This window comes from Acomys minous, assembly GCF_964271855.1.
Source record: "Acomys minous genome assembly, chromosome: 9".
Lineage (NCBI taxonomy): Eukaryota > Metazoa > Chordata > Mammalia > Rodentia > Muridae > Acomys > Acomys minous.
In genome coordinates this window covers 89,409,893-89,434,230 of record NC_140490.1, presented here as the reverse complement: position 1 = coordinate 89,434,230, position 24,338 = coordinate 89,409,893, and the positions used below count along the sequence as shown (strand labels likewise).

The 24,338-nt window shown below is 46.5% G+C and overlaps 1 protein-coding gene across 11 annotated transcripts in view; it reads right to left on the bottom strand.

Moving 5' to 3' along the window:
• Nucleotides 1-11,760: 11,760 nt before the first annotated feature.
• The window catches only part of SLC41A2 (solute carrier family 41 member 2), a 94,942-nt gene continuing 82,364 nt past the window's right edge, over nucleotides 11,761-24,338 (bottom strand). For all 11 annotated transcript variants that reach the window (XM_084796314.1, XM_084796309.1, XM_084796306.1 and 8 more), the window contains one exon: nucleotides 11,761-14,946. In XM_084796314.1, the coding sequence (XP_084652440.1) occupies nucleotides 14,761-14,946 (186 nt within the window). In that variant the 3' untranslated portion in view covers nucleotides 11,761-14,760. The remainder of the gene's footprint in view (nucleotides 14,947-24,338) is intronic.

Below are 24,338 nucleotides of genomic sequence, written 5' to 3'. Positions count from 1 at the left end.
TACCACTTGGCTCTGTGTGTGTGTGTATGTGTGTGTGTGTTGTTACCACTTGGCTCTCTGTGTGTGTGTGTGTATGTGTGTGTGTGTTGTTACCACTTGGCTGTGTGTGTGTGTGTGTGTGTGTGTGTGTGTGTGTGTGTGTGTGTGTGTCTGTCATGTTACCGGCCATGAGGTAAGCAGCCCCATTCTCTCCCACACCCTCCACCATGTCCTGCTGCTTTGCCTTGGGACCAGTGGATCATGGGTTTGAACCTTTGAAAACGTGAGCCAAAATAAACCCTTTCTTTTTATGAGTTGGTTCGTTTAGATCCTCGTTACGGTCATGGAAGCTGATTGATGCACCACGACAGCCGCCCTGACAGGTTCAAACAGGTATTTCTTTTCTTTTTCCCTACCTTGGCTTATCAACTTTAGACTTTTTTTTTTCTTCCCCTCAGTAAATAGCACTTTGCTCGATGTTGACAGAAGTCAGCCACGCAGGAGCCTCGAGATAAAAACACAAGATGAACAACACCAGCTAAATCAAAGTGAAATGAATGACAGAGCACTAAGGAGGATCCTGTAGGTTGGGCAGAGGAAGCCACTTGGTGCGGTGAGGATGGAGCCATGGGAGAGTGGGCTGGGAGTTTGGTTTACATCGGTAAGTTTAATCTGTTGCTGGCAATATTTATCTACTCTAGCTGAAATGACTGCCCCTGGGTCATTCTTAGAAAGCCACCTACCAAGTATTTGTCATGCAAGTCTACCCTGGAGCCAATAATAAAAATCCAATATGGTCTTGCTAATTACGTCCTCTAATGAATTGTGAGGCTGCCTGATCCACAGACCTGGGGTGGTATAGTCAATAGCTCTGTTCAATAGTTGCAATTACTTACATATTCTGTCTAATTTTGGTGTTAATTGTGCCCATTAACCCACACAGAATGGTTTTAAATTCCCACAGAATGGTTTTAATATGCTGATTCCCCTGTGGCCACTAACCACACCATCCTTTGTCCCAGATTCGTAGCCGAGGCTCCATTAAAGTGTCTGGCTGTGCAACGAGTCTCTGGAGGAAAGACCGCAAGACCCCAAGTCCTCCCCCAGATGGGATTATGCACAACTGAACTCAAGCTCAAGCCAGCCCTCTCAGTGTCTCCCCAGAAAAATTGGACGGAGGGGCTGGGCAGATGGCTCAGCGGGTAAAATGTATGAACAGGGGGACCTGGGCTTGAATCCCCAGCACCCACAAAATCTGATTTGCTGACATGTGTCTGTGACCCTAATGGGGGAAGACGAATGAATCCAAGGACCTTGCTGGGCAGCCCACAGAGCTGGATCTTTAACTCCCAGCTCAGGGATCACGTCTTAAGAAATAAGGCTGGTGCCGGGCGTGGTGGCGCACGCCTTTAATCCCAGCACTCGGGAGGCAGAGGCAGGCGGATCGCTGTGAGTTCGAGGCCAGCCTGGTCTACAAAGTGAGTCCAGGACAGCCAAGGCTACACAGAGAAACCCTGTCTCGAAAAAAAAAAAACCAAAAAAAAAAAAAAAAAGAAAGAAAGAAAGAAAGAAATAAGGCTGGCATGGTAACTCACTGGGTAAAAGTCCCTGCCTCCACAGCTGAAGAACCACATGAGGAAGGAGAGGACCAACTCCATCAAGTTCTTCTCAGACCTCCATACACATGCAGTGGTATGCACAATACCCCGTTCCATCCTCTTAATAAGCAATGTAACATATATATGTTTTTAAATACGATGGAGAACAACAGAGGAAGATACCTGACGTCAGCCTCCGGCCTCCCAAGACAGGTGAATCTCAGTCTACCTTACTTTCTCCCTGTGGTCTCCCTAACCACCTCCCTTCCTGGGACCCTTTGCTTTTCCTCATCTTCCACAGAGATGCTCACCCAGGAAGGCTCCTCAGTCCCCTCAGCCAGGCTTAGCGGCACCAGCAATCCTTGCAGTTTGCAGTTTCTATTTCCTCCAGCAGGGGCAGTCGCGAGCAGCTGGCGCCGGCTTTGTGTGACCTGGACCAGGGATGCTCTTTACCCTAAAAGAAGGTCTTGAGAGTATGGCCAACGCTGAGGAGGCTTTCCCTCCTGAGGTAGTACTGTTCCTGCCTGGGTCGCATGAGTTCCTTTCCGTTGTACTGGTGTTTTGCTTCCTCCCTGACCACTGAGTCGAAGGATGGGGGAGGGCAAGGTTGGGGGCAGGGGGTCAAGGCGCATATACCCAGTTTGCTTTTCCACCTATGCGTTATGAAATATTTGGGGAAATAGAATTGTACACGACAGTATGCATTTTGCAAACAACGCGTTGAAGGCTTGGCGTCTTTACAATCGTCAACCCTTTTTGGTACTGTGTGCCTTCTCGCTGGCCTGCCCACATGTTATTAGCTAGGACCCCGAACTCCATTTGAACTCTTCAATGTCGAGAGAAGGAGTGGATTTACATATGGGAGGTAAAAAAAAGACCTACTAGCTTCATTTATGGTCCACGATGGCTTGCATAGACGCCCAATAACACCTGTCTCCTTAATATGGAGCCATATGAACTCACAAGAGTGTGCCAGATCCAATTAGCCACCCGCCACAAGCTGTTCTCCCCACAAACGGGTATTTCCCGTTTTGTTTTATTCAGGTTTTGAAATTCTATTAGCAGAAATCGTTAAGTGGCCCGAGAAGCTAAACACCATTTTCAGATACTTTGCAATGACTCCATCATGACTATTTGTCTATGGCCACAGAAACAGACTCCATATCCAAAGGGTGTCGTTGTCGTAGGAGGAACTATATCTCTGGAGAGGTGGCTCAGAGGTTAAGAGCACTGGCTGATTTTCCAGAGGACCTGGGTTCAATTCCCAGCATCCAGCCCCAGGGAATTCAATGCCCTCCTCTGGCCTCCGCAGGCACCACACACACACACACATACACACACACACACACACACACACACACACACACACACACGGTGCACAGACAGACATGCAAGAAAAAAAAAAAAGACACCCACCCGTACACATAAGACAAATAAAAGAAATTAAATAAAAGAGAAACTGTGTGACAAGCCAATGGCAGTCCTTAGTTTAAACGGCCTTCTGGAGTTTTCCACGCTGTGCAGGCAGGTGTGTCCAACCTGAGGCCCACGGGCTGCGTGTGGCCAAGGATAGCTATGGATGTTGCCCTGCACGAAGTTCCCATGCTCCCTTAAAACACTAGGAGGTTTGTTCTTGTTTTTGTTTTGGATTTGGATTTGTTCCTTCAGGTTTCGGGTTTTGTTTTGTTTTTAGGGTTCGTTGGTACCTTGATTACATGGCTCCTGCGTGTGTACCTTGTAGACGATGCCATGTGGTGGTACCAGAAGGTCGGCTACGCCTGCATGAGTGCAGAGCATTTCCTGAAGTCTAAACTGGATGAGGCTACAGGTGTGTGCACATACATGGCTGTGTGCGAGGTGGTGATGTTCCAATAGTGGATAAGAGCAAGCATCCGCTGGCAGTTCACTGAGCGATGTGGTACCAGGTAGGTGGAGACCTTTGTCCCAGAGCAAAAGAGGAATCTTCTGGAAGCTTTTAAAGACTAGTCTCATAATTTCCCTTAAGCAGGCTGAACTAAGTGAGGCTCACCTGAAGCCCCTGGTTGCCAGGAGACTATAGGTTATCTGAAGTGAGGTCCCACCCTGCCCCCAGGAAGGGTTGGGCCAGGCTCCAGGTTTCTCTGTGGACATTGTCACTTCAGTGTGACTGGGAAGGGATTTGGAAAGGAATCTTATTTGTTAAACAAAGAGATTTAGCATTTTGAAATCCCAGCACTTAGGAGGCAGAGGCAGGCAGATTGCAGTGAGTTCAAGGGCAGCCTGGTCTACAGAGTCTACAGAGTGAGTCCAGGACAGCCAAGGCTACACAGAGAAACCCTGTCTCGAAAAACCACACACACAAAAAAGCAGTCTTTGTTTGAGGAAATACTTTCCACATATTTGCTGTGTGTAATGCCCTATCCTCTCTTCCTCCTCTCTTCTCCCTTCTTTCTGATCATGTGTTCATGGCTGCTCTTAGGCTTTAGTGCCTCTCAATGTCATGTGACTTAACTTTGCTACTCTTCAGACGGAAGATGCTGGGATGCAGGCAGGCGTGTGTGGTATAAGGCCAAAGTGGTTTCTGGTTTGCTCTAAGCAATTCATACAGTGATGGCTGCCTTCCCGTGGTGTGATGGATTGGATGAGAATGCCCTACACACATCCTGCCCCAATGCCACACATCCTGCCCCAATGCCACACATCCTGCCCCAATGCCACACATCCTGCCCCAATGCCACACATCCTGCCCCAATGCCACACATCCTGCCCCAATGCCACAGGCTCATATATTTAAATGTTTTGTCCCTACTTGGTGGAACTGTTTTGGAAAGGATCAGGAAGTGGGGCCTCATTGGGAAAGGTATGTCACTAGGTGTGGGGTTTTAGGTTTCAGAAGCCCATGCCAGGCTCAATCTCTCTCTCTCTCTCTCTCTCTCTCTCTCTCTCTCTCTCTCTCTCTCCCTCTCCCCATCCCTCTCCCCCCATCCCTCTTATCTTCAATGTGTGGATAAGATGTAAATAAGCCCTCAGCTACTGCTCCAGCACCATGCCTGCCTGCCTTTCTACCATGCTCGCTACCATGGTAGTCATGGACTCACCCTCTCTGAAGCTGTAAGCAAGGCCCCAATGAAATGCTTTCTTTTATAAGTTGCCTTGGTCACTGAGTCTTGTCACATGTCATTTCACAGCAGTAGAACACTAATGCGTGTTATGAGGCCGGCCTGGCATGCACCCCTCTTTCGTTTCTTTTTCGTAGTGGGCTTGTTACAGGCAGAGGCAATCTGGTTACATGTGGTCACTGCGACCTTGGCCAGGGCCCCAATGACTCACTCAGGTTTTCTACCATGAGTAGCTGGAAACACTGACTCTTGTCAAGTTGAACATCTGTATGGCTTTGTGTTTCCTGAAGCCTCAAGCCTTTCAGCCCTCTAGACCGCATCGCCCTTGAACATCGAGTCATATGTCTTGAGTTCTGCAGCGAAGACAAATGGTTCATGTTCTGTCAGGCATTACTTCCTTCCCCTCTTCTTGGGCAGACAGAAAGACCACACTTCCCAGCATGCCTTGCAGCTAACTTGGGCCATGGATAGAAGTGATGCAAGCTGCCGCTATGCCTGGTCCCTTTCATTACTCTGCTGGGTCACTCCAGCTCCTGCCCTGTCTTTCTGTAACTTCCAACCTAGGCAGTGAGAAACCCCGCCTCCCCCCCATCAACCACCCCCCCACCGTTAACTGTTCAACCCCGGTGTGGCGTGATGCACATGGTCAACCAGAATTTCACTTGTCCAGTGGCCAATGTTAAACATCCTCCTGTCTCGTGTTCTATGATTCTGCCTTCCTCCACTGTGTCAGGGTTTCCTGTGAAAAGACAGTAGCTCACAGCAGCTTTCTGGTGGGAGACAGGCAGTTTTCCTCTGCCCTGAGGTGTGTCTTAAAGATGATGTCCCTGTGTAGGAAGGGGAAACCTTATGACCCACACCTGGCTTCAAGCTTAGTGTGTATAGAGTCATGGGCCCCATCCTGTCTTGAAGAACACAGCCAGATGGCTCAGTGGGTAAAGCCGTCGCCATGGAAGCATGAGAAACTGGGCTAGGATTCCCAGCACCTACATGAAAGCCAGGAATGCCTGTTAGCCTAGTACTAGAAGGCCAGAGAAGAGTGGCACCCTGGACCTCACTGCCAGCCAGGCTAGGCAACCAGTGAGTGAGAGATCTTGCCTTAAAAAATAAGGTGGAGAGTGGTAGAGGTGAGACACCTGAAGTCAGCCTTCTGCATCCATACGCATGCACATATGCAAGTGCACCAATACACGCGCATGTGTGGACCCACATGCATGCACATACTAAAAATGAAATACTTCTGGAAATGTCCAAGGACAATAAGGGGGGGGCTTCAACCCGCCTAGTTCTTTCTTTCCTGTGGTTCTTTTTGTTGTTGTTGTTATTGTTGGGTTTTTTTGTTGTTATTATTTTTTTCAAGACAGGGTTTCTCTATGTAGCCTTGACTGTCCTGGTTTCGCTTTGTAGACCAGGCTGGCCTCGAACTCACAGCGATCCGCCTGCCTCTGCCTCCCAAGTGCTGGGATTAAAGGCGTGTGCCACCACCACGCCCAGCTTTCTTGTGGTTCTTATTCCTGTTGACGACTTCTTCATTTTCATCTTCATCTTCTCCCTCCTCATCCTCTACCTCTTCTTTCTTCTTCTTCTTCTTCTTCTTTCTTCTTTTCCTCTCTTCTTCTTTCTTCTTCTTTTCTTCTTTTTCTTCTTTCTTCTTCTTTTCTTCTTTCTTCTTCTTTTCTTCTTTTTCTTCTTTCTTCTTCTTTTCTTCTTCTCTTCTTCCTCCTCCTCCTCCTCCTCCTCCCCCCCTCCTCCTCCTTCTGAAGGGATCTCATGTAGCCCAGGCTGCCTTCTTTATGTGGTGAAAGATGAGCTCCAACTTCTGATCCTCCTGCCTTTACTTCCCAGGTCCCGGGATCACGGTCATGCTTCCTGTGCCTGCTTTATGCAGTGATGGAGACAAAACCAGGGCTTGCTGCGCGGGAGGCCAGCCACGCCCAGCCGAGCTTCAGCCCCAGCCCTCCGCTGAAGTCTTCTGTAACCAGCTGTCCTTGCTTCACATTTGTCTGCCCTTTCTCACCCATAAACACCTACCTTCCAATAGAAGGATGTTTGATTTGATTGCCTCACTATTTGTTTTACTTTTTTTAAGAAATTGTTTTATTTTTAAGTACATGGGTTTTTTGTCTGTATATACGTTTGTGCATCACATGCATGAAGTACCCACAAAGGCCAGAAGAGGGCATCAGATCCCTGGAATCGGATGTGGATTCTAGAAATCCAACCAGGGTAGGGGGTGTCCTCTGAAAGAGCAGCCAGTGCTCTTAACCACTGGACAATCCCTCCAGTCCCTCCTTTTTTTTTTTTTTTTTTTTTGACACTGTTTATGTAGTCTGCCCTGACCTTGAACTATTGACACAGCCCAGGCTGGCTTTTGACTTGAAATGCCCCTGCTCACCTCTTCGGAGGGTGGGGGTTACAGGCATGTTCCCCAACCTCTGCTTTTTATGCAGCTTGACTTTTCCAATCCGCTCCCATTCCTATTCTGAGCAAGGCTGCTGCCAAAGAGGCATTGATTGGTCCTGCAGGGCCCTGAGTGCCTGGGGGACCCGCCTGGGGGACCCCTCTGGGGGACATGTTAAAGAACTGTGGGTGTTGTGTGGGTACCTCTTGATATACGTGGCTTTATAGATTCGTGGGAGCTTTCAAAAAAAAAATACCTATTGCAAAGAATGTAATTCCTTCAGATTTGGGTGCGGCAGATAAGTTTTCAGCGTCTGCCGATCTACTTCTGTTACACTGATCTGACCTTGACAAATATAAAAAAGTGACTCAGAATTGTCTTTTCTCTGAAGTTCGCTATCAGCATCTGAACGCACTAATTGAGACCTGTCTGTAGAGACGGATAATGACTTTACCCGGCTACAGTCATATCTGTGCATTTTTTTTCCAACTGAAAAGGCTTTGTGGGGTTTTTGTGTGTGTGTGTGTGTGGTTTTTGTTTGTTTGTTTGTTTTGTGTGTGTGTGTGTTGAGGCTTTGTGGGCTTTGTGTGTGTGTGTGGTTTTTGTTTGTTTGTTTGTTTGTCTTGTGTGTGTTGTTGTTGTTGTTGTTTTCCTGCCTCTGGTTCTTGATTCTTTAAACTCATGATCTAAAAATAATCTATCATACCAACAAATCAACTGAAGACGAGGCCTCTTGGCACCTGCTGGGAGTTAGAGCCTGTTCCGACTGACTTCTCTGGTCACAAAACTTCTTTTCTGAGCCCTGTAGGAAAGAGGCTTTCTCATCTCATCATTATTCCTGTGGAAGGTTCAGATAATGTGATTCTGTTGTTTTTATTCAGCTATAACTCTCTATTGCTGTTTGAGTTGAGACTTGTATAAATCATTTGGAGAATGTGACATTTACCGACTCCAATCCACCTCTGGTGGGCATTGCTACTTGACTTTATAAATTAGAAAGAAACCTGAGTCTTTGCGATTAAAGTATTTCCTACCCAGAAAAAACAAACAAACAAAATAGAAACACACACACGTATGTATGTATGTACATACACATACATACATACATACATACATACATACATACATACTAGGTCTGGAGAGATGGCTCCCCAGTCAAGAGTGCTTGCTGCTTTTTTTTTTTTTTTTTTTTTTGAGACAGGGTTTCTCTGTGTAGCCTTGACTGTCCTGGACTCACTTTGTAGACCAGGTTGGCCTCGAACTCACAGCGATCCGCCTGCCTCTGCCTCCTGAGTGCTCGCTGCTTTTTTGCAGGGACCTGTGTTTAGTTCCCAGCTCCCACGTGGTAGAGGATCTGATGCCATCTTCTGGCCTCTATGGATACTGCATGCATATAGAACACATACATATGTGTAGGCAAAAACACTCATATATATAAAATACAAATAAGTAAGCAGCAACCCAGGATTGTGCTGTGTACAGATGGAAGCACGTTTCAAACCCAAGGCATTGCCTATGACTTTACACCAAACTTAAAAAGTTAATGTATCTTAATATTACCAAAAAAAAGAAGAGGAAACTGACCCTCAATGTTGATTCTGGTCAAATGGTACACGATCTACTAGAGAGACACTATCTGTGTGGAACAGAAGACAGAAAGTGGCCAAGGGATCCTGGAAGTGAGCAGTTAGGAATGCTTTTTGTTCTTTCCTTTTATTTTATTTTTAAGATTTATTTATCATGTATACAATGCTCTGCCTGCATGTGTGCCTGCTCACCAGAAGAGGGCACCAGATCTCATTATAGATGGTTGTGAGCCATCATGTAGTTGCTGGGAATTGAACTCAGGACCTCTGGAAGAACAGGCAGTGCTCTTAACCCCTGAGCCATCTCTCCAGCCCTGCAGTTCTGAGTTTGTAGTCTTGTTCTTGGCACTTCTGTCCTTGCAAGGGGACCAGGAATATCAGAAGGAGGAGTTGGTGTGTTGTCTCTTGTCCCCTAAATGAGCATGCTGCCTGGGAACCATCTACGAAGATGTGGCTGAAACTGAGGTGTACCTAACTAAAGTGTATTAGTTGCTATTCTGTGCCTGTGATGAAATACCCCGAAAAAAAAAAAACTTAAGAAAGAATGGTTGAGGGCTGGAGAGATGGTTCAGAGGTTAAGGGCACTCTCTGCTCTTCCAGAGGTGGTAAGTTCAATCCCCAGCCACCACATGGTGGCTCACATCCATCTATGATGAGATCTGGTGCCCTCTACTGGCATGCAGGTGTACATGCAGACACAACATTGTATACATAATAAATCTTTTTTCTTTTTAAATCACCTACCTATAATCTCAGAACAAGCCCACCCTTCTGTGGTGAGGGCATTTCATTCTTTGAACTCACAAGAACCCAGGGGCTCCTGGCCCAGGCTGGTTTTGGTGGCCGCTGATTTCCTGAGACCCTGGACTCCTAAGCTGCAGCCCAGCCAAGACTGTGTTAGTCTCAGGGACACCCACCTTCCTGAATCAGTGGTTTGTTGGGAAGTGTGTGGATGATTTTAACAAATGCGCCGGGGGCTTTGGGGGGTGATCTGACTCCAAGAGTGGAGTCCCCAACAGTCCTTTGTAAATGCCGGAGAACACCCCAGAGAAACAGGCTGTGTGCATGCAGAGTGGCTGAGAGCAAAGACATATAAGGTTAAGAGTGGCCACCCATGGGGAAAGCCATCCTCATCAGGCACTATAGAGAAAATATGCTTGCCGCCAATATAGACTTCTAGTGCAAAGTCATAAAGGGTAAACTGCAGGTACCTGCTTCCTCCGGTAGGGCGCGCTACATGTAACACTCTATAAGACTCAGCAAGAGGGGCTGGAGAGATGGCTCAGCGCGCTTGCTCTTCTTGCTGAGGACCCAAGTTCAATCCCCAGCACCCATATCAGGAGGTTCATAACTACGTCTGGGCTGTGAGACCTGCATTCCTAACTTGGATTGCTTGCCCTGTGGGCTGCATCCTACCAGTCACACAGTCATTGGCGGGGCGGCTGTGGCGGTGGAGATGGTGAGGGGCCAGAACAGAACACAATGTGATCACATATACCTGGTAAACCCCATTCGTAGCCAGGCTCGGCTTTCTTAGGACTGACCTGAGGAGTTGGAGAGACAGCTCAGCAGTTACGTGGGTTTCCAGGTTTTCCAAGATGACCTGAGTTTAGTTCTTAGTACTTAGTGTCACGTGGTTCACAACTACCTAACTTGAGGGGATCCAACGGCCTCTTCTGGCCTCTGTGGGTACCAGCACCAGCATATGCGTAGCACACACATAAAAACAAACAAACAAATAAAGATCAGGGAAAACATCACCGTACCAGCCGGAGGCAGGATGCCACCTTCAAGGGTCACCTGGGCAACGTGGTTGAATGCCTTTTGGGATTCAACCCCAACCCCACCCGGACAAGTGGCTCACAACCTGCGGGAAGGGTAGAGCCTTTCATGGCTATACCCTCAGATGCTCAGGTCCAGACACAGTGCCACACCCAAACGGTTGACAAGTCCAAGGGATGACTATGAGCTCTGAACTTGTCCTGTGTCCGATGTGTAGCCTCACCCCAAAACAACACATTCTAGGGGGGAAGAGTAAACCCGCTCACAGACTTGCCTTCCTGGAGCTGGCCCAGAAGCCCCAAACAAGCCCAGATAAGCCAGGATCTCTTGAACCTGCTGGGTCTTACTCAAGAGCAGAAAGGGCTGGAGCTCCCTCTCACCCTAGTGACATCCAGGTTTGGGAAGTCCCAGGCTACAGAAAGTGACTCACCAGGCTGGAAGTCCTTCCCAGATGGTATGCCTGACCCCAGTTGGCTACTGTGAGGAGCTCTCTGAGGCAGGGGAATGGTGAGCACACTGTTGAAGGGCCAAGCTATGCTGTTTCTAGCTGCTTCTTGGTCCTATGTGGAGATGGGATGTAGCCCCAGGTGCATTCTAATAAAACTTTATTGAGACTAGCAGGCAACAAGCAGACTATGGTCACAGGACAGAGACAGGTGCTTTATAGTTAGCTGTTCAGAGGAGATGGGGAAATTGGACAAACAAATGGTAAGTGCCTTTGTGATTTTGTTAAAAATGGCCAGAGTCTCCTCCCCTATGTAATTAACCCACCACTTTGTTGTTTGCTTTACCAGATTTGGCACGATACAAACTGTTGGTGACCTGGGTGAGTATGCTTTCACTGAACTCATGGGGACAGGCCACTGTGCCAAGGACAAGTGGTGGCAGCAGTACACTCCGCTGCCTGCCACCGAAGGTCATTCAACGTAGGATTGGGCAGAATGGCATTTGTCTTTCATAGCCCATATCCCATGGCTCAGCGCCAAGCAGAGAGAGGAGAAAGGGGGGCGGGGGAGCTAAGGGAGGGAAGAGAGAGACTGTGAGCTATGTTTCGTCAGAGCCAGGCTCTGTCCAGAAGGGACTGATGGACCCAGGGCTCAGTGTGGGAGGAGGAGGATGGAGAGAAGGGCAGGAGCAGGCAACATGGAGAGCCGGGTGGAGCAGTGGGCTGGGGGTGCGGCTGTTCTCAAAGCCCCGTTACTATGTTTCATAAACACAGGGGGAGGCACATCACCTGGGCTCTTCTGGGGCTTTCCAAACACGGTCCGTGTTCTGTAGCTGAGAGATTAATTAAAAAAGAAACCACAGCACAAGAATACGCTTCTCAAACTTTATTTTGATTTGGGTTTACAACAATCCCAAGGTGCCTGAGCCCACTACCAGTGGGTAAACTATACCGTCCACACAGGGAAGGCAGGTACGGCCCACCACTGAGAGACTCACTTGGCTACATCATCATGGACAGTCTCTATGGTGGGCGGTTTTCTGGTGTCTCCACAACACACACAAGGATGTGTTTCTATTTTATTAGCCTCTAAGAAACTTTGTTTGGACATTTAAAAAAAAAACGTGGATGGTCAAGAATAAAAAAATATGATTTACTTAGCTGTGTGTATAACGGGCCTGGTAAGTTAGTGGGAAAGGGGTTTTGGAAAGCAGGGTTTTGTGTGGTATAAAAATACTGTTTGTTTACCTAAGACTGATAATAAGTTTTATGGGTAAATAAAACTTAAATACTTATACGGAGACTTTCAAAGATCGTAATTGTTTTTAATGAAATGTGCATCTCCTTCCAATGCATTTAGTCCACGCGTGTTTCTGCCCCTCATGCGCATCTTAGGCATTTTGCTGTTCTGACAAAGGGTGACCATCAGCCGCCTGCTATCCTGCCTGGCACAGTAGATCTAGGAAGGGGGGTGGCTTTCAGAGGCTTTGAGAAATGACACATTGTTCTTTAGTCTAAAAGTCTTTATAAAATGGAAAATATTTTATAAGGTAAATATTCCATTTTACAGTCAACCTTAGGAACATGAACAGTTCAGAATTGGTCCGCGTTAGGCAGAGGCTCCCCAGCTAGCAACCTAAAAGACTAGTGACACTTGATTGGCCTTCCTCCAGCTGGCTTTCTCTCAGGTAACGGGGTGGATATTCTTTGTACATTCGAGAGTGGGACAGATAAGCATCACAAAGGGTATTGGTTTAGAAGAAGTCTGGCCATTTTATAGTCTCTAAAAATGTCACCCCTCTGCGCTTCTATGGCTCCTGCTATAGACCACAGACAGGAGACTCCATAGTGCTGTCATGTACAGCCATGTGCTGTAACGCATCCACCTGTGCTCTGGAATGTGTAACAGTGGCCTAGCACTGATGGCCAGCACTACTGGGGCTACTTTAAGGTGTGTAGGGGTGTGTGTGTGTGTGTGTGTGTATGTGTGCGTATGCTTGTGAGAGATAAAGAAAATGAATCCCAGTAGGCTAAGGCAGGTAGGTCTCAACTTTAAGCCTAGACTGGAATATAGAGCAAGACTTTTGTCTCAAAAGAAAAAAATATACAGCCTGCCAGGCCTGGTGGCGCATGCCTTTAATCCCAGCACTTGGGAGGCAGAGGCAGGCAGATCTCTGTGAGTTGGAGGCTAGCCTGGTCTACGAAGTGAGTCCAGGACAGCCAAGGCTACACAGAGAAACTCGGTCTCAAAAAACAAGAAAAAAAAAAAACCAAAAAACAAAACCATACAGCCCAAGTGCAAAACCCAAATTCACAACTGCTTTATAATAAAATGAAAGAAATTATTCATTAATTTTTTTAAAAAATAAAATTTTTGCAACTAAATATTCATCAATTTATACTTTATGCTTATTTTGTCAGAATGTCCACTCAGAATGTCCACTCTGTGACATTATAACTCTCCAAAGGAGAGACTTCATAATTAATTCAGTTCTATGCCTTAAAAGTTTGACTATAAGGCAGAAGAAATGAATGACATTTAAAAACAGGTAAAAAATATTTAACTCTAAACCACAGACTCCTCAATAAGAACACTTCCTCAATATATTTACAAACCACCTGCTAGCTACACAATAACAGAAACTCACCATGGCATTCAATGTCATGTGCGTTTTATCCCCTCAGGGGTTTAAATTATTAAATATTTAATGGTCTTCAAAGATTGCACTGTAGGTTTTAAGTGATAAGCGATCTAAAAGTGCTCATAGCTAAGTAGCCACATTAGGTGCTTATGATATTGGCCGAAGTTTTAGAAAAATATCTGAGAAAAACAGCCACGTATACAAGATGGTCCCTTGGATGAAGCCGTGATGAGATGCTAACTGAGGTAAGGCGTCAGCTTCTCCTTTGGAGGGACAGCTGACAGGCAGGGTGCCTTGACAGACGATGGGACCACCTGCTCTTCCCAGCTCTTAGGTACTTTCTCTCTATGTCTTTCCCTCTGGTCTCTATACCTCTGTCTCTCTTCCCATGTGCGCATGCTCACACTTGTACCTCTTGTGCCCACAATGCCCAACTCATCTTCTGCTTTGATGACTGTTTTCTAAACGGGGTCGACATTTTTCAAGGCAGGCATGAGCCAAGATGGCTCAGCGCTTTTCAGAGTCAGGAGGGAACCAGGACAAGAAGGCTGCAAGTGGAAGGCCGCCTGCTGAGACAACATGGTGAGTCCCGTGTCCGAAAAAGGAAAAACAAAAACAAACAAACAAACAAAAAACCCCAAATGAACACTGGCACAGGGCAGTTCTGGACACAGGTAAAAGTTTGTCGTTACATTCGGCAGAATGAATTTTGTCAGTTAAGGAATCTGTGACTGGTAACCTCAGTCCCATGGCGAGGGCATGGTTAATACTTGGAGAAGCTCAGCTGGTGCCAGTCTCGTCGCAGCGTTCTTTGCAGTGCGACACAGATGTAAGACAAAAGCAGCCAAAGCTCCTTCGCCTCTAACCTTGCATTATAACTTAATAATAAAGTATATTTCTGCTAGGTCTGTGGTTTCAAAGTTACTCATTGTAAACATCCTCTATTCTTTCCTAATTAACTTTAGAGTGTGAGCTTGTAATCTATGTCTGTGTCAAATTATTTATTCTACAAAAAAAAAAAAGAAAAGAAAGAAGCAGCACAAATACGGTTTCATTGTGGTTTCAGCACAAGTTCCTTAAGAAGTATGTTAAGGCCGTTTATGGAGTCAGGGTGAACAGCAGACTACCCTGACATAAGTCACAAGACAGACGAAGAGCTTTGGGGAAGGGCAGCGGTGGCTGCCTGTGTTCTCCCTTCTGGGTGACCCCACAACAGCTTGGAGGCTCCATTAGTCCCCAACATCTCCATCTCGGTCTCCGATAAGCCAGAGAAAATGGAAACTTAAGGCCAGCAGAGCGGTCCCAAGCAGGTCGCCCAGCGCCGTCAGGTACGGGATGGAGAAGCTGTCAGGGTCCTTCCCTTTCCTCCAGAAGCGATGGACCATCCAGTCAGCGATCCACAGTAGGGTGAACACCTGCAAAACAACACCAGAGATGATGCCTGGAGCATGTGTCTCCCTTGCCACGAGCCCGAAATGCTTGTTTCTGGAAGGAACGGCATGTGTCCAGGTCAAGAACCACACTCACAGAGAGACAGCTAATTAACAGGAACATATTCTTTTTATAACAAAAATATCATCGTGGATGCCTGAGATGCAGCGCCTCACCTCCATCTAGCAGCTGGTAAACACACACAGTACTAATCTCTGCCTTTGGTTGTAAATGGCCAAGCGCTGTCATTCTGGCTCAGACACCTTTACCAGAAGGAGGGTGGCTCGTCCAAGGTAAAGGTGAAAGGAGAAAACCAATGCTACAAAGCTGTCCTCTGAGTTCTATACACACACCGGGGCACTCGGGCGCCCCTTCATCATACAGACACACTCACAATAATAACAGTAATAATGATCTATTTTCAACAAAAATATTAGTTGAAAATGCCCCAGATCTTCTAAGGGGCGGTGTGAGTTTGAGGCCAACCTGGTCTACAAAATAAGCCCAGGACAGCCAAAGCTAAGCTACCTGAGAAAGAGAAAGAGAAAGAGAAAGAGAAAACCTGTCTTGTCTGAACAACAACAACAACAAAAAGGCTGCATACAGGAGGCTGAGGCAAGAGAACCTTGAGTTCAAGGATAGCCTGGGCTACATAGAAAGACCCCATCTCAAATGCTACCACAGCTCAAAAATAAAATAAAATAAAATAGAAACTGCCAGACTTACCCTACACCCCAACAGAAATTGCAGACAAAATATATATGAAGAAAACTATAAGGGAATATAAAAGAATATCTTTCTGATCTTAATTTGGAGGATAAATTTATAAATAAAATATGTATTAAATAAATAACCTATTAAGTTGCAGCAAATACTTCTGTAGGTCAATAAATGAAAATCTCGCCTCGGGCTTGCGAAATATCCCTACCTTGCATTTAGCTGACAAAGAATTAGTGTTCAGAATATTTTGAGAGGCTGCTGGGAATTCCTACATACAGTTCACAAGAAAAATAACCCAACAAGAGAGAAAAGAAACACAAGGACCAATGAACAAGATGCTTGGCCTCACTAAAAACGAGGGACGCAGAGCATTTTGGTTTTCTCCCGTGGGATGAACATGGAATAGAATATAGTGTTTGAATCTGTGCATTTCATTTCATGGTCATGAAATACAAACTACAACAATAGCAAACACTGTCTCTTAAATGGGCTGTGATGGGACCATGTGACATTCAAAGAGGCCCACCACACAGGAACTGACTTAATCCCCACACAGTTTCCATAATACTGTATGGGCTACTCTCCTTCTTTGACACAGGAGAAAACTAAAACAGAGTGTACGAAAACTGCCCAGGGCAGTTGGTCAGATTCAAGGTTGCCCTGGGATGCACACTGCCAGCTGAGTACAAAAAAACATCTATAATATGGAGGAAGATTTATCTTGATTAAATACAAGGGAAAAGATGGCCACGGAAGATGCCCAGGGACAGAAGGAGAAACCAAGATATGAAAACTATTGCCAAGGTGGTTGGGGAGGCCCCTGAAGACAAAGAGGAAATTCTAGAAGAAGTAAAAACAAATGACAAGGAGGGAGGAAGAGGAGGAAGAAGAGGAAGAGGAGGGGGAGGAAGAAAGGAAGGAAGGAAGGAAGGAAGGAAGAAGAAGAAGAAGAAGAAGAAGAAGAAGAAGAAGAAGAAGAAGAAGAAGAAGAAGAAGAAGAAATGAGAAGGCAGGGAAATTCCAAAGAAAAAAGAGGAAGGGATGAAAAGTTAGAGCAGCAATATTGTCCACACCCAGCAGTGGTTTGAACTTTAGGCGGCTGGGGAGACAGCTCCACCTGCACAGTACCTGTCCTGCAAGCATGAAGGCTCAGGTTCAATGTAGAACCCATGTTAAAAGGCCAGATGTGGCAGTATATACTCAGGAGCAGAAACAGGGAGATCTCTGGTCCTCACTGGCTGGCCAGAGCCTATGTGGCCAGTTCTTAGCTAGCTCTAGGCCAGTGAGTGAGGTACCAAGTCTCAAAAGGGGGTAGGAGGGTGGTACCTGAGTTATGACATCCAAGGTTGTCCTCAGACCTCAACACATATGGATGCACACATGTGCATCCACACAAACGTGAATGCATGTATGTAAACACACAAGAAAATTGAATAAAAAACATTTCATGTGTGCCCTGATTTGTGTGTTTGGTGGCGGGAGGGGGGGGCAATGCGTGTCACGGCACATGTAGAGAGCAGAGGACAGTTCTGCGGGATGCTCCTGGGATCAGGATGCCAGGTTGCCAGGCCTGCATGGCAAGCATCTTTGGAGCAAAGATGACTGGGAGACGGACATTCCTGGGTGCCAGCACTTCCGGCTTGGGAGGATCTTAGTTTGTTTTATCAGTTCCACTGGGCAGTAAAATGTTTAAGAGGCCTTAATTTGTATGCATAGTAAAAACCCTTTAAAAATGAGTGTAATAAAAACTGAGGGTAGCTGGGCAGTGGTGGCGCCTGCCTTTAATCCCAGCACTCAGGAGACAGAGCCTGGTGGACCTCTGAGCTCAAGGCCAGCCTGGTCTACAGAGTGAGTTCCAGGGCAGCCAGGGCCACACAGAGAAACCCTGTCTCTAAAAATAAAAGAGAAAAATAAGAACGTAATAAGGATTGTTTTGTGCTTATCAAAAGGTTCTTTCCTGGTAAGAAAAAAAAAAAACCAAAACCCACCCAGCTTATAGATTGAGTAAGGCTCAGACTCGTACAGTCATAAAACCCAACTTCTTCCCTCAGTACTGCCGTTGGGATTCGGGTTAGCATTCTGGTTAGGGTTAGGAGCAGCTAGGCACCCTCCATCAGCCACAGGAGCAGACGCTGGCTCTCCCTCCTGGAGGACCACCAGCTGTACATACTGACATGTAGATTCCACGCAGAAACAATGGCTTGCTTGCTTTCTCCTTCCCTGAGCCTCCAGGATAGGAGGAGAAACTTTCCAGGGCTAAGGAACTGGGGTTCTTCTGCTCTCAGGTCCCCAGGTGTTCCCCAGAGATCAAAAGGAAAGCCTCGGGGTCCTTACAGGAAGTCAGGGACATTCTTGTAGCAGTGTACTGAGAGGTAGGCAAACGTCCTCACCGTGTCACTCGTGTTCCAAAGGCCTCGAGCCAATGAAGCTGCACTAAGTCTCAGGCCAAACAAGTGAACGCTAGAGTCTAAAGTGAATGAGAAATAACAGGACTAGCCGGGTGGTGGTGGCGCACGCCTTTAATCCCAGCACTTGGGAGGCAGAGGCAAGCGGATCGCTGTGAGTTCGAGTCCAGCCTGGTCTACAAAGTGAGTCCAGGATAGTCAAGGCTACACAGAGAAACCCTGTTTCAAAAAACAAACAAACAAACAGAACACAACACAACTCAATGACAATGTGCCCAAAGTATACAGTTTGTGGTTCTCCTCTTTCCTGGGGGGCAGCTGGCCACCAGCCCACGGAGGCAGAAGGAGCTGAAGATGAGACACAGGGCCTGGCAGGCTGTAAGCACAGTGGAGATCGAACACTCCGGGAACCACTTCAGGAGCTAGCTCACCTTTAACCAGGGAGAACAAAGGCTACAGTACCCCTTGCGGTGTCAGTGGGAGGGGCTTCCAGGATAGGCGGTCATAATTGGTTGGAACCAGACACTTTAAGGATGCTCGTTTTGCATTTGGCAGCTCGCTCCTATCATATGAACAGGAACACAGCACCTAATTATCCTATAGGCGCAGGGAGGGGAGAGCTAGCAGGGAGCTGTGTCAAGGGCCATATGTCAAATGTGGTTAGGGGCATCTCTGTCTAAAGACACTCTCCAGACGGAGTCAGGCAGAGAGCCAGAGGCCCTGCTGGGGAGGGGGACCAGGAGGAATGCAACCTCAAACAGCAGGGTCCTCCCAAAAATATTGAATATAAATAGCATTAGGAAGTCTGCAAAGTATACCACTTTAATATAGCTTCCAAATGTTAAAAATAGCACAGCATTTATACATGAGAACAGTTGAGGCAAGGACAGATGACACGTTAGGGTGCCAGTGAGCACTAGAAGGCTGGGAGGTGGTATGTGGCAGCACTTACATGTGTGTTTGTATTTATCATTTGGAAATATTTGCTCTGAATAACTTGAAAGAGCCTGCTGTCACATGTGATTTCTCCTTTGCGTTTTCTCTTCCATATTCTTATTACATTTACTCTATATATGATTTTTTTTTTTTTTTTTTTGGTCTTTTGAGACAGGGTTTCTCTGTGTAGCCTTAGCTGTCCTGGACTCGCTCTGTAGACCAGGCTGGCCTCGAACTCACAGCAATCCGCCTGCCTCTGCCTCCCAAGCGCTGGGATTAAAAGCGTGCGACACCACGCCCAGCACTATATGATTTCTTTTTAAAGATGTCATAATGACTTTAAGCATGTTTAAACTTTTTAAAAGATTTATGTATTTACTATTATGTATACAGTGCTCTGCCTGCATGTACTCCTGCAGGCCAGAAGAGAGTGTCAGATTCCATTATAGATGGCTGTGAGCCACCATGTAGTCACTGGGAATTGATCTCAGGACCTCTGGAAGAGCAGCCAGTGCTCTTAACCTCTGAGCCATCTCTCCAGCCCCAGGTGTAAAGTTTTAAAGCTTCTTTTTTCAGGTAAGCAAAATATATTAGTGTTTTCTCAGATCTCTGGGTGAAAATTATAAAAATCACGGTGACCATCAAAGCCTTCTTAATGCAACATGTTTTGCCTCAAAATTAAATCACTGATTGAGGAACAAACGCTTTCCATGTCAGATACCAAACCAAGGGCACACTATGTTTTAACATTGCCTGTTCTCTATGAAATATGCATAACTTCTCTGGGTAAATATGCCTTCTGAAAAGGCAACTTTGTAGCCCCGGCTAATTATGCAAGTTATAAATGTACTGCCTAGAATTTAAATAAATACGCGAGCACAAGAATATCTATTTGCTTTGGGCGCTCCTGACTTTCTAGGCCAGCTCCTCCTCTGAGCTCAGGTCAGCAGTTGCATGCACTGACATTCCTGCCGTGCTGTGCTCGCCAGCAGCAGCCCTGCACACGGTGTGACGGTGTGACGGAAGACGGTTGCTCTGGGAGGAGGAATGCTTAAGACCATGACACAAATAAACCTCGGAAACAGAAACGAGGACGGCTCTTCCTACCCCTGTGCTTCGGAGAGGTTGACTTCACGCCCCCTTAAAAAAACAGCCTCCCGTCACCAGGCTGGAAACCACCCCACTGAAATCTAGGATTCAGATGGCTGGGAGTAATTCAGGATTATCATGCAGCAAGAACCCAAGTCTGCTTCTCATGTGCAGATAAAATGTCTGTCTGGCCAGAATTGTCTCCCTGAGGTTTTTGCAGGTGAGCGGTGCTAATATGGAACGCTTTTCACTCCTTGAGGACTATGTGGGCACTGTTATCTCCAGAGGGGAGACCTGGGTGGAGACAGCTTATGTGACTTGTGTGGTACGACAGCCACTGAGAATAAAGCCCAGCTGAGACTGTGGAACTCCAAAGCTTACACTGTTTTTCCCCAGCCCACGCCAGCTCTGCTGAACAGAGACTGAGGCTTTTGCAGGGTTGGAGGGAGTTCTACCTGTAAATTAACACACAGCATAACCAGACCCAAGCCTTAAACAGACAGACGCTCCCTCCCAAACAAGCTAGATGAGACTTGACGTTTTAGTGGCATGGCAAACAATTCATCCATCGAGAATACTTCAAATGCTTAGGCACATTTTGGGAAACAATGTTTTGGTTTGGTTTTTTTGAGACAGGGTCTCTTTGTGTAGCCTTGGCTTGTCCTAGAACTAGCTGTGTAGACCTGAATGCAGCATCAGATGGACTCACGTGGCCTCGGATAGCCTGGAGCTGAATATCAGGTTGGTAGGACCCTAAGGCTATTGGAGAAAGCAAATACAAATCTTTTCTGAAGGCCTGGAGAGATGACTCAGCGGTTAAAGCGCTTGCCACGCAGGGGTGAGGACCCGAGTTCAAATCCCTCCAACCACAGAAAGCCAATCTACAACCCCATTGCTCTACAGTGGGACGGGACACAGGGACGGGGCGGGACACAGGGACGGGGCAGTACCGGGAGGGCCAGTCTGGCATGTGCAACGGCAAACAGAGTGGAAGGCGAGGACCTTATGACCCCCATACACGCATCGTGGTACACATGGCACAATGGACCTTTCATACTGAGTTCACGCTCAATGACCTACCTATATGGTAGGAGAGGACTCTTACAAATAAGGTCTCTGCTGATCTATACACATACACACACACACACACACACACACACACACACGCGCGCGCACACACACACGCACACACACGCACACACACACCACACCACAAATATGTAACTAAATGTAATTTTTAAAAACACAAGCTGGAAAAAAAAAGGAATAAAGAAAAATAAAGAAAAAAAACAAAAAAAAAAGGAAAAAAAAGGAAAAAAGAAAGTTAAAAAAAGACAAAAATTAAAAAATTTTAAAAAAGAAAAAAAGAAAAAACAAAACCACAGGCTGGTGATTTCCGGTACTCTGCAGCCATTCTTGACCCTGCTGTCGCCCTTATCTTCTACGGAGGGAAAAGCCTGCTAATGATGATGCTTCTTCGCCTCCCCGAGCAGCAGGTGACAAACATTTTAGACTGTGACACGCTGCACTCGGGCAAGGCTTCGGAGGCATATGGGGAGGAAGCGTTTGCTTCTCCTGTGGAAGTTCAGTGCTGTGGAGACTGGGGCAGGAGCATTCCTCCTCCTGTCACCAAGGTCAAGACCTGGCAGCGGCTGATCTGACTTTGGGCCACAACCTGAAAGGCAGGGGCAGCTCCCTTCCCTCCACACTGACTCTCCCTCCTCCCATCTGCTGAGATGTGAGAACGCTTTCCGATAGTCCCTCCATTCCCATCACACCCCTCACTGGGGTGAGCGTCAGACAACAGCTACAAATAGGTCACCCGTGCATGTAAAGAGCGTGAGAGCAAAGGACAAAAGCCAACTAACAAGCCAGGTGCTCTCGCATTTAGCATTTTAAACACATCTGGCCTTTGTTCGCAGACTACGCAGACAGTTTCCTAAGTTAAATAGCCTAGGAAAACACTATTTCACTCCTGACTGTTTGTTTACTTTCAACAGGGGAGTGCTCAAAGTCCTGAGTGTAATAACAGCCTTCGAGCCAGGCTTGGGGGTACATGCCTGCCATCTCCCCAACCCCCACACTTTTGAGGTAGAAGCTGGAGGCTCAGGAGTTCAAGGTCATCATCAGCTGTACAGGTCAAGCTTGGCTACCTGAAACCATATCTCAAAAAAACCAAACAAACAAAAAAAAAAAAACACCTGCACAAGAGCTTCCAACGGTCAACATATATAGTTCTTAGCACCTTTTCTTTTTTGTATTATGGTTATACTCTGAAAAATCATGACGTTAGACAATATGAAAAGCTTCTTAAACATGCATGTATTTCAAAGAGAGAAAAGGGTGTCATTTCCTATCATCTGATTACAATTTACCCATGTACATTTAAAACTTGATTTGGGAGGCTGAGGGCAAAAACTCAATGGAACAGCATGGCTTCCTGCACTTGAGGCCTAGAGTTCAAATCCCCAGCACCAAGAGAAAAAGACTTATCTTGAAAATTAACCCATAATATTTTTTAAAACCCCCCAGAGAGTTCATGACACAAAAGTACATAAAGCTCCAGAAGGCCCACAGTAACATACCTCATATTCAATGGTCACAAGCTAGAAACCAGCTAATGGCTCAGGAAAAAAAAAAAAAAAAGAGCATATAGGGGTAGAAGGCTTAGCAGTTAAGAGCACTGAATTCTCTTCCAGAGGACCCATGTTCAAGTCCCAGCACCTACATGGCAGCTCACAACTGGCTGTAAATCCAGTCTAAGGGTATCTAGTGCCCTCTTCTGGCCCTTGAGGGCATTGCATGCACACAGGATACATACATGCAGGCAAAAAAAAAATGCATACACATGAAATAAAAAAAACGAGAAAAATTCAAAAGAATGAATAAGTTATGTAATATTCACACAAGGACATCACATAACAGTGAAATAGATAAACAATGGCTACACAGGACTCTCAGAAACAAGCGGGGAAAGCCACAAGAATGTAGTCAGTGTGACTCCTGTTCAGACCACACCAAGGTGAGAGATCCAAATATACGAGGCAGCCAGCACAGCATGAGGAGACACACAGCCAGGAGGGCTATGCAATACAGTGTCAAAAGAAGAAAAGGGGCATTATGGGTAATAACAAAAAATACAGTCGTAGCCATCCAAGGTGGTTGAGGAAAGAGGAATGCAAATTCAAACCCAGCCTGCACCACAGGGGTGAGCTCTATCCCAAACACAATGCAACTAGGAACTTCTTTGTCAGAAAGGGGAAGAGCTGAAAAGAAAACTGGTTTCTCAGTAGCGTAGAGGGCAAAAAGGAAAGGAATGGAGGATAAACAGAGAAACCTGAAACTGAGAAAACAGGTCTTTGTATTCATTGGAAGGGCCTCGAGCATCTGGAGAAAAGCAGCCGCTAGTTTACTGGACCAGAGGAAAAGACACTAATTAATCTATTTAGCATCCTGGAAATGCTGCTCAGGCGCTGGGGGCAGCTCTGAGAAGTCGGCAGGTGTGAAAGCCGGATGTCATCGGCTTGCATCTCGCGGCGGCTCAGACACGTGCCACGGGGGTCTGCAGGTCTAACGGCTGCTGGTGCAGAACGGTGTGGCTTTGGCAGGAGTGATGGTGCCAGGTGCGTCCACATGTGACTTAGACTGAACGTGAAACACGCGTCCACACTAGCGAACTGTGAGCTACCTGGAGAGTCTGGTGAGAAGGAACAGTGAGTTCCTTTTGAAACTAAAATCAAGGCGAACATTCAAAGGCTCTGAAGAGTAGGTGCATAAGGACACACCTACATGTGAGCTCTATTCACAAGGCTAAGATGTTAAAACATCTACATTGCTAGGATGCCTTAGTCACCATGGAAAGTTTTATCTGTCCTTGGAGAGCATGTGTGTCGACATAATGCTCTTATGGACTGTGCACAAATTACCATAGTTCATTCAAATGCCGATTTCTCTACCCCACTACCTGGTTTCAATCCTGACTCTGCATTGTGATGTTTATTCTAAGTATCTCCTGCCTTAAATTTGTGTAAACACGTCACCACTTGTTCTCTGTATTGCCAATAAAAGCCAACTAGCCAATGCTGAGCAAGAACAGCAAATAGGGTGGGACATCCTGGTCCAGTGAGAGGAGGAGAGAGAGGAAAAAGGACAGGAGGGATCCACGGAGAGGACCGAGAAACACCAGAGGAATGAGCTGGACCCAGGAGATGAGTAAAAAGCAAGTA